General features: G+C 45.4%; 1 protein-coding gene across 1 annotated transcript; it reads left to right on the top strand.

Moving 5' to 3' along the window:
- Positions 1-4,261: 4,261 nt before the first annotated feature.
- SOD1 (superoxide dismutase 1) lies at positions 4,262-9,961 on the top strand. The gene is made up of 5 exons (XM_082043643.1): positions 4,262-4,492; positions 5,491-5,584; positions 6,082-6,151; positions 8,380-8,494; positions 9,433-9,961. The coding sequence occupies exons 1-5, from the start codon at positions 4,418-4,420 to the stop codon at positions 9,541-9,543; spliced, it is 465 nt and encodes a 154-aa protein (XP_081899769.1). The 5' UTR covers positions 4,262-4,417; the 3' UTR covers positions 9,544-9,961.
- Positions 9,962-10,012: the final 51 nt, after the last annotated feature.

The raw sequence follows: 10,012 nt of genomic DNA, 5'->3' as shown, positions 1-10,012 counted from the left end.
CTTAATAATTTCCAAAGCACATTTCATCTTCAAAATACTCCGCAAATATAAACTCAGTTAATTACCTCTCCCAGCATCCCTTAGGGGTAGGGAAGTGCCATTACCCACATGTAATCAAATGGAAAGACTTTAATGACACATGATGTCTTATTCAGGACGACAAAAAGACTCAGGGTTTGATTTGTTTCCTCAGTGTATGTACCTAGTGCTCTTTGAGATGCTGTAGAGTGCCTCCAGGAATGTACAGGGGGCTGGCAGGTAGGAAACAGCAGCTCCAGGACCACTTTTGTAGCAGCTAGAGGCCAGAGGAGACAACCTGGAGTATCTCAGGTGGTGATAGACACTGATGTGTAGACAGCTGGGTCCAGTGACAAAGCATTAGACAGTGAGGTTCCAGCATCTAGACTGTAGGATCCCAAAGGAAAAAACAAACCCCCAAAAAACAAATCAACCCACAAGCCTCTTCCAGACCATTCACAACACAGAATAATAATCTGTATGTGATGCAACACCCTCCTTACTGAGCAAGCCTGAACAAAACAAGCATATACTGTGTTCTCTGTGCACTAGGCAACTCTCAAATGCAGCAAGTCTTCTAGGGTGCCACAGTGCATGGTCACACCAACATTGGAAATGCAGCTTCCACAGAGAATATCTAGGTGACAAGACCATGCACCCTGTCTACTACAGCACTGGGAAGCCGCTGCTCACCACCTTCATGTAACAAGAGTTGCTCAGCTATCTGCTTTCCTGCGTGCTGGGATGAGCACACCCGGACTTATCTTAATGGTGGTGTCCCCTCCAGAGGCATACATCAAAGGATGTAGCAGGCCCTTGCAAAGGACCATTATTCAAAATCCATGCAGTTTCTGTTTACTTTTCTTAATGTAAGAGAATAAACAAAAAAAATTACATTAATGCAGATTTGTGGACAGCAACATTGATGAGCAACCACCTATGCACACAAATTCAGGCAATCTGAAGTGGTATTTACCACTGCAGTTTTATTTTCACCATGTATTTTTCCAGAAGAGCCATCAGAAGTAGAAAATACTACATATTTGCACAAGGCACCAGAGGTATGGTTGCCACGGGAACCAAAACCTTCAACACTTTCTCCCTCTAATTTTTAAATCCCTAGAAAATTTTGATCAGAAAGCGTGATAATGTGCTGCATGGGCTTTATGCTTGATGGGGTGGGGTTGGGTTGTGGTTGGACTCAATGATCCTGGGGGTCTCTTCAAGTCAAAATGATTCTATATTTTTACAGTACATTTTTTTATTTTGTTACTTTTGCACATTTTGTTTAGAAGTTTATTAGCTTCTGTCTACACAGATTTGACTTCTGTTAACCATTTGCCCTTGAAGTTGGCAAATTAGGAAACAACAAAGACTATCTTGAATCATGTTGTTCTTCAGAGAACCCTGTGCACATACCCTTAGGCAGTGACAGCAACTCATTTGATCAACATGAAAACCTGTTTCACTCCTCTGCTACAACAGATATGCTTTGCAGGCAACTGCAGAACAGGGCAAGCAAACAGAGCTGTGCGTCCACCCAGCCCTACGTCTGTCCCTCCTGTGTGCATTTCAACCTTCTGGGCCCCACATCAGTCCAATATATCACCAGTTTGCTTATAAAGGTGCAGCTGGGCCCAAGCTCGATGCTTCTTCTGAGCTGGGATAGCAGAACCAGGGTACAGGACAAAGAGAGATGTCAAATGACATGCCAGAGTTGCAAGAGGTGTCACTCTTACGCCTGTCAGATCCTGTGTCTTAGTGTAGTTCCTGCTATCAAAGTTAGTAATGTACTTTTTCTTCTTTCCTCTCTGCCTCTGGTACTCCAAATAATGAAATAACATGCTGTTCAGCTTATTTGGGGTGGATTTTTCACCAAAAAAAAAAAGTTCCCTACTGGTGACATTTAAGAAAGCAAATGAGTTAAAAGGAAGTATGCAGGGGGAAACAAAACAAAAACCTCTCCCTAGCTTCTTGTATAACACTTATGTGAAAGAGTACACCTGTTAACTAATACTTGTGTATTTCTATTGTACTTGTAAAAGAAAAGGGTAATAGAAAACACGCTAAAGGGTGAGGCCATGACCTCGATAAGATTCCTGATCTCTTTTTGCATGTGCCATACAAATTTTTCTGTATTAGCCCTCGACATTCATATCTCTCCTTTAGTCTCCTACTGCTGATCTTTTCACCATGTTGTCTCCTAGCATGTCAGCTTTGTTAGCTGCATTCTGCCTAAATTCGGCATGGGGCATTTCAGTGTACCCTCACACGTAACATGACATTGATGCCTAATGCAATAAATCTCTGAAATCATTACTTCGGATTATTTCATTTCACATTAAGAAGCCTGACACACCTGGCTTTTATCCATCTGTTTGTCCTACATTCATGTAGAGGCACAAAGAAGGGCAGATCTTGAAAACTTACATCCAGGAAGGAATAAACCCATCTGATAAAAACATAGGTGTATTTGGAGATAGGCCTAAAAATAAGAGAAAGCACTATAGCACAGCACTCAGGATGCCCCTCTTTATGAAAGGGCACTGACAAATAAAGATAGTGACATGGGAAGCCAAAGATGACTAAAAATCAAATGAATTAGTACTATCCCTTTGAATTTACAAACCACTTAAAATCAAACAAGATTTGCCTTGAGGGCACTGGAATCTTTCCTCTCGATCTAGCAAGCACTTATAGTGCCGCAGATTGTGCCACGAGCACAGACCTGTTTGCTCAGAAGTCATTTCCAGTCTCTGCTCTCCAGGCACATCAAGAATGAAACTCTAGGGAGTGTAACTCACTAGATGCCAAGATGCTTCCTAGATAAGAAGCTGTCCAGCTCTCCTCTCTCAGCTTCTTTCTACGATTAAACTACAAATCTTTGTCTGTCTCTCAAATAGTCTCCATGGATTTATGTGTTGTTTTTTTTTTTTTTCCCAGCTGCCTCAGGCAAACAAACTCCTGTTTGTTTCAGTCATGTCACCTGAGCCATGACTCAGGTGTCATGGTTGAGTCTGATGCGGGAAACAAACCTTGTACGTCCTTCTCTGACCATATGGCATTCTCAACCAGGTGACATGAAACCATCTGGGCATATACACAGGTTACCTAAATACCCAGGTACTGGAAAATCATTCTGCATTTCTGATTTAACTTCTCCATCAACAACACAGCAGAAAAACAAGCAACATGGGTTTTGCCAAAGGAATTAATTAAATGCATTCTTTCATTTTTAAAAAGCTCGAAGGTTCTATACACTTGATAAAACTGCAGAGCTGTACGCCCCCCAAGTCTGATGTTAACCTTTCCTTGGAGTCTAGGGTTTGCCAGCATTATCAGCATGAAGAGAATCTATTTTGTCATCTCACCTTTACACATCCCTCACACGAGGAGTGGTCCACGGTTACACCAAGACGCTTTCTATTTTAAGCAGAACTCTTGATCTGCAATACTGCATATCCACCTTGTTAATATGGTCTGCCTATGTGCAAAGGTGACTCTAAGAAAAGTCAGCAGCTGAGCAACACCAGCTTTGGATTGTAACTTTGATGGTTTCTCTACAAAACATTTGCTGGGCAAGGAGACTCTTTTAAAATGCAGCTAACGGGCAACTTCAAAACTGCATATTCATTTCAGATGAGAGTTCGTGATACCAAACACCTCAGTCACAACAATAGAGGAAAATAGCCTCCAGGGGAGGGAAAAATATGCGTATACTGGAAGAAAAGTGTTTGCAGAAAAGGAAAATAAACCTGCTGCTGCTTCTCTCCATGTCACTATTTTAGGACGTGTCTGTAAAAAGAGATTTTTCTATGTCTGGATGAAATCATAGCATCAGAAGATCACAGAACAGAAGCCTGATGGAAGTTTTTAAAGTGAGGCTGCCTGAAGCGCCGCGTCTCCTCAGGGTGCAAGCGCCACCACGGATGTGAAACGCAGGAGCGAATTCCCCCTGGCTCTCGAGTGCAAGCGCGGTGCAGGCCAAAGCGCGGAGGCCGGCCACCCGCGGTGCGCGCCCTTGCTCCCTCGCTGCCCAGCTCGCCCGGGCCCGGGCCCTGCTCGCCCAGCCCCGCTTCACCAGCCCCTAGCAGCAGCGGCCGCCACACAACGCATCTCCCAGCGACCAGCGCCAGCGCCACCTCCCCCGCCCGCCCGCTAGGCCCAGGGGCGAAGCGCCGCTGATTGGCGCCTACCCGCGCGCTGTCGCAACACGCCCGCCTCCATTGGCCGAACCCCGCGTAATTATTGCGCGGAGAGACCCGCGAGCGCAGCGCGATTGGCCGCGGCGCTGACGGGCCGCCCTATATAAGGGCCGCAGGAGGGGCGGACCCCTAGTCCCTCAGGCGCTGGGTGCTGTGGCGTGTTTTCGGTGCCGCGTTCCGGCCGCCGCGGGAACATGGCGACGCTGAAGGCTGTGTGTGTGATGAAGGGGGACGGCCCGGTGCAGGGCGTCATCCACTTCCAGCAGCAGGCAAGGCCGGCGGCAGTGGGCGCGACCCCGTCCCCTTGAGGCTCACCCGGCCGCGGTGCTGAGTCATGGCGTGGGCCGGGCGGCGCAGTTCTCCCTTCCCCTCCTCCGTGGGGGCTGCGCTGGGCGGGCTTGGCCTGGGCCGCTGCGGTGGGAGGGAGTGGGGCTGCTGCTCTGTCGCCCCTGGGTGTCCCCGGGCTGTTGCGACGCTGGGCCCCCGCTCCTGCGTTTCACATCCGTGGTGGCGCTTGCGCCCTGAGGAGACGCGGCGCTTCAGGCAGCCTCACTTCAAAAACTTCCGTTAGGCTTCTGTTCTGTGATCTTCTGATGTTCTGATTTCTTCCAGCTATAAAAAAACATCTCTTTTTACAGACACGTCCTAAAATAGTGACATGGGGAGAAGCACCAGCAGGTTGTTTTTTTTTTTTCTTTTCTGCAAACACTTTTCTTCTAGGATCTACATATTTTTCCCTCCCCTGGAGGCTGTTTTCCTCTGTTACTGTGGCTGTGCCCTCAGCCCTGCGGCCGGCCTTACGCTGCCGACAGAGCGTGTTTACCGCTGTCAGAGTGAGGCTTAGCAGAGCTTTGGTTGTCCAGTGGCCAGAGCCCTTCTGAGCACTCAGTTGTTTACACTTGGTAAGGGAGTTGAGGCTGCGACAGGAAATACTGTGTCTGTGGAGGAGGAATGACCTGAGGGTCACTTGTGCTTCCAGATGGAAGTACATGATCATTCTCAAAAGCAAGTGATCTAATAAAAGGCATTCATTTTGCTGTTGATGCATAATAGGAAGAGCATATTTTAGGCTACTAAATAAATGCGAACAATTTGTGCAATAGAGTATTGGCATATAGAATCAGTTAATGTAAGGTAATTGTTCATATCTTAGTAGCTGAACTTGTAGTATAGTCTCTAGTGTATCCTGTTGACTAAGAAACTTTATTCGACCCGAGGCCATTTAATATTGTAGTCATTTGGTGATCATAAATTCTCTCCATTAAAGGGCAATGGACCAGTAAAAGTTACTGGAAGAATCAGTGGCTTGGCTGACGGAGATCATGGCTTCCATGTCCATGAATTTGGTGACAATACAAATGGTAAGATGTCTGTCTAAGCTTTTGAGTTATGGCTGTAATGTGATTTCTCGCCTTTAAAGAGCTTTGTTTAGTGTTGCAGCAGCAACTAGTACTTGGGTACATTGCACATCTGTGTTAAGAAATTATGACATTTCTGAAGGAATTGATTCCCATTTAATACTTTAAACATGTTTAGGCTTGTGTTCAAGATCTGACATACCAAGCACTGACCTAAATACTCTGTTAACCTAGTATTAAGAAATTAGAAAGCTTTCAACTGAACCCAGAGTGTTACAGAATGAGTAACCTTACTTAATTAAATTTCTAAGTCTGTAGTAGGTTACTTACCTCCAGAGGATTAGTAGAACATCTAACAGGAGACTAGCTATTTCATCATTACTGACTTCACTGCCTCTGGATATAGGAGGACTCGCTTGGTGTGTATTGTATAAGCAACAGATTTAAATTGGCTATTGAAAAAAAAAAAAGGTAGTTTTGATGGCTGTGTTCTGTTTCAGGGTGTACCAGTGCAGGTGCTCACTTCAACCCTGAGGGCAAGCAGCATGGTGGACCAAGTGATGCAGAAAGGTGAGTTTAATATGTGGGGCCTCTTGCTGGGTAGCTACTCCATGCAGCAGCTTAGTGCAACTTTGTGCCTGAGAGGCCACTTAATGGATAATATTAGGACAATATCAGAAGAAATCTGGTAATTCCTGCAGGACTTTGAGGGTCACTTGACAAAGACTGTGATAACTGCACAGCAATTTGTTAGGCACTTTGGCTCGAATGGTATGGGTAAAATCTAGTCTTTGGGACATATTCTTGGTTTTGTCATAGCTTGGGGAGAAGAGGAAATAAAGGCTCTTACTGAATGAAGTTACCATAGGATGTGCATCTGGGGGATTTGTGTTAAAGCCTTCTTTGGTCGTTGTTGATTGGTTTCTGTTCTGGGGCCAGCTTTTGACAATAGGGCCCTAAACCGTCAATTGTTGAGCTGCATGCAGCAGGATGGTCATGTGGCAGATCAGAGTCATCAGTGGAAGGCACTGACGCTTCAGGGCAGTCTGCAAGGTGAATACAGAACTGTGTGTGCCCAGGCATGGTGGCTTTTTATTGGGGCTGCTGGGCTGGTTTCAGCCTGTTAGCTTAGGTACTGTGCTACCTACAGGAGGTACTCCTCAGGTGCTGGGTGTCAGTACACCATCTGATGCTTATGCTGGATGTCTCTTGGACCTCAGTGGGAGCTGAGACCTAATTCTGCCCCTGGAAGCAGTTTCCATAGTCTGGTTACCTTCAGGGAACCCTTGCATGTTTGAGACCTGATGCCTGAGTGACTGGTTTAAGTAGTACGCTGACTGGTTTTGGAGACTGGGGGGGTGGGCTGCATGAGACCTGAAGTGGTAGTGAGTGGAGCTAGGAGCAAGTGTAAAATATGGGCTGGTCATGCACAGGTAGCATCTTGGAGTAGCATTAGGACCAACTTGGCATTGTCATGAGCCTTTGAACTCTCACATCTGTCTGTAACTGCACCTTCTGTGGCTGAGTAGTTAGTACCTGAGTGATCAGTTGCAGGCTAGGCCAAGCAAGGTGGCTGTGAGCCAGCTGTCTGGGTCAGGGAGCAGCATGAAATGGTGTGCTCGTGGGCTTCAGGTGCAGCCAACTGTTCCAGTGCTAAAGGTCAAAATTACATGAACATCATGGCTTCTGCTTTTCTGCTTTGTCAGATTCTGCTTCTTGTGTCACCTGTCTGCTCAGGCAGCCATAGCCTGGGGAATTCTTTAGGAGGGTTTAAGAACTAGATTACGCTTTTATCAGTCCAGAGTTGAAACAATTGGACTGAATCTTAAATCATGCCAATTTCTAAAGAGAAAACTGCCCTTGACCTGGTTTTATGGGACTTGCTTAAAAATATGAAGTTGGCACTATGCTGTTTAAGCCGGCATTTGGCTGAGCTGGTCACCCGATGTGCATTGAGAGTTTCAGAAATAAGTTGCTATTCAAGGTTCTGAATCTGGATAGAAGAGTCTTGCAGAACATCATCTTGTTGTTTGATTGAATGTTTGTTTGCTTTTGGAGGAGGCAGATGTGAAAGAAACAATCCACTGGAATGTCCAGACGTTCAATGGAGCTGAACTGCTTGAGGATTAATTCTTAAGGGGAGCCCTAGTGGAGAACTAGCTCTGATAGGGTATAATGCCAAGTGTATGGGGAAAATGCCAAGTAAACTCAAGTAGTCATTCCTGATACTGATTAGAACACAGCTAGTGCTTAATGCACATCCCCTTTGACCTGTCACTTGACAAATGGTTTTTACTAATCCTATTTAAACTGAAAGCCTGTAGCCACTTGTGGAATAGCTGATTCGTAATAGATATTAGAAGCTCTCAAGAGTAGTGGCGGTGCTTACACCAAACCTTTTATGTGCAGTAAAGGTCATTTCACCTAATCTGAGAGATGTTCTTTCTGAGTAGAGGGAAGTGCAATCAGCATGGAGGAATTCTTAGCTTAAGAGTTGTGTACTGTTAGCTTGGCTTGCTAGGGAATATGGCCTTCCTTTCCCTAAAGGTGATTAACCTTCCAGTTTCCAGTTCTACCTAGGGCTGAATTTTATTCATCCATTGAACTAAAGGAGTTAAAATAGTGGAAGTGTTCAAAATTGACTGGTGGTTATAAATGAGGACATATGTGCTTGTTTAAGCTAAGATGGTGGAATACTTGAGTCTTGTAACTATGGGTATTGTATTGTTCAGGCCATCACTTAGAAGGGCTTTAAATTTAACCAAGCATTCTCTGAGTTTCTCTGCATCTTTGTGTAGGCATGTGGGAGACCTTGGCAATGTAACTGCTAAAGGAGGTGTGGCGGAAGTGGACATACAGGATTCCATCATTTCTCTTAGTGGACCACATTGCATCATTGGGCGTACCATGGTGGTAAGTGTCTTGGTGTTACTGGGATGCTTTGAGGAACACCAGAGCAGTCTTTTCAGCAAGTGGTGGCTTCTTGATGCTGGAGATGGGTCCCTGGTGTTTATAGAACTGATAGTGCAAGTTGGTCCAACATGGGGAGTTCTTTGGAGCCCTGCCTTAAAGTCCTGTGTGTCTTCATATGGCACTTCATTGCTGTGAGAGCTTGATTTTCTGCCTGCCTTCTGAAGGTGTTCCTCTCCATTTAACTTCGCTTCTTCCAGCTGTATGTGACTAAAGCAAACTGATGGAGGGAGCTGGCAGCCTGGCACAAATACTGTCACTGAAAGGCATGGCAATGGGCACTGCAGGATGCTGGCCACTAGCACCAGTCTGGTAGCTGCTGGTGTCACTGGTGCCTTGGTACCCCTGGGAAGGAGGGTGGAAGAGGCTGAGTGGACTTGGCCACAGATGAGCATTGTCAGTCTTGTTTCCCCTGGGACTCCAGTGTATGCTGAGATCAAGGTGCTCCTGCATGAAAGAGGCTTGGATTGATGGCCAAGGAGCTGGGAGATGAGTTGTGCAGCACGTTGGGTGGTGAGGCCAAGGTGCTGCACTTGCCATGCGGCAGTCACCCTCGTGTTGCAAGGGTGAACTTGAATGTCAGCGCCAAGATAGCTCATGGACTGGTGGTAGCTCTTTGAAACGTGGGCTTTTGGTGACTTCCAGTTCAAATTAATTCTGCTGAAGGCAACTCATCTCTTCATCCAAGTCTAGTCTTAAGTTTTAGCATGAGTATCAATTTGGCATTCAGCATTACCTAATTACAATAGGTTCTTTGTTGTGTAACAGACCCTGCTGGTAGCTGGCAATACTCCTCATCACTGCTGCTACTACTGAGTAGTGAAAAATGTTTAGTTATGCAATAATATAAATTAAGGTATCTATCTTCAATTCTCTTTTAGGTCCATGAAAGATGCGATGACCTGGGTAGAGGGGGAGATAATGAGAGCAAATTAACTGGAAATGCGGGACCTCGTTTAGCTTGTGGTGTAATTGGAATAGCGAAGAGCTAAGTGTTGTACCTGTAATGCTTAAGATGACAGTGGTAAATGGGCTGTGTTTCATTGCAAGTGCTGTACTTGCCCTTCCTTGTGTAAGCAAAAGATTTATCACTTAATCTCATTACTATTCTGCATTCTGACTATCATTTAAACTGGTGAAGACTGACTTAATTTTGTATGATGTATATTGGAATTAAAAGTGACCCTGATGGAATGTCTCTGTAGTCTTCTGCTAAAGCATCTGCTGTAACCATTAAGTATAACTTCACTAACTGGAACTCCTGTGTAATGAGAAGATGTATAACAATGAGCTCTAGCAAGACTACTCACCAAAGAGCAGTAGGCACTGTATGTATCAGGGCTTCCTCCTGGCAAAGTTGCAGCATTTGTAGGTTTCATGTTTGTGTAATAAACTTGCTGGGCAAATATACCTTGGTCTTGCTGTTTGAAAGAAAATAAACTCCAAACCCCTACCTGCTGA

The sequence above is a fragment of the Streptopelia decaocto genome (assembly GCF_964273445.1).
Source record: "Streptopelia decaocto genome assembly, chromosome: 1".
Classification (NCBI taxonomy): Eukaryota; Metazoa; Chordata; class Aves; order Columbiformes; family Columbidae; genus Streptopelia; species Streptopelia decaocto.
The sequence above is the reverse complement of the archived record's forward strand: the minus strand, read 5'-3'. Positions and strand labels throughout refer to the sequence as shown.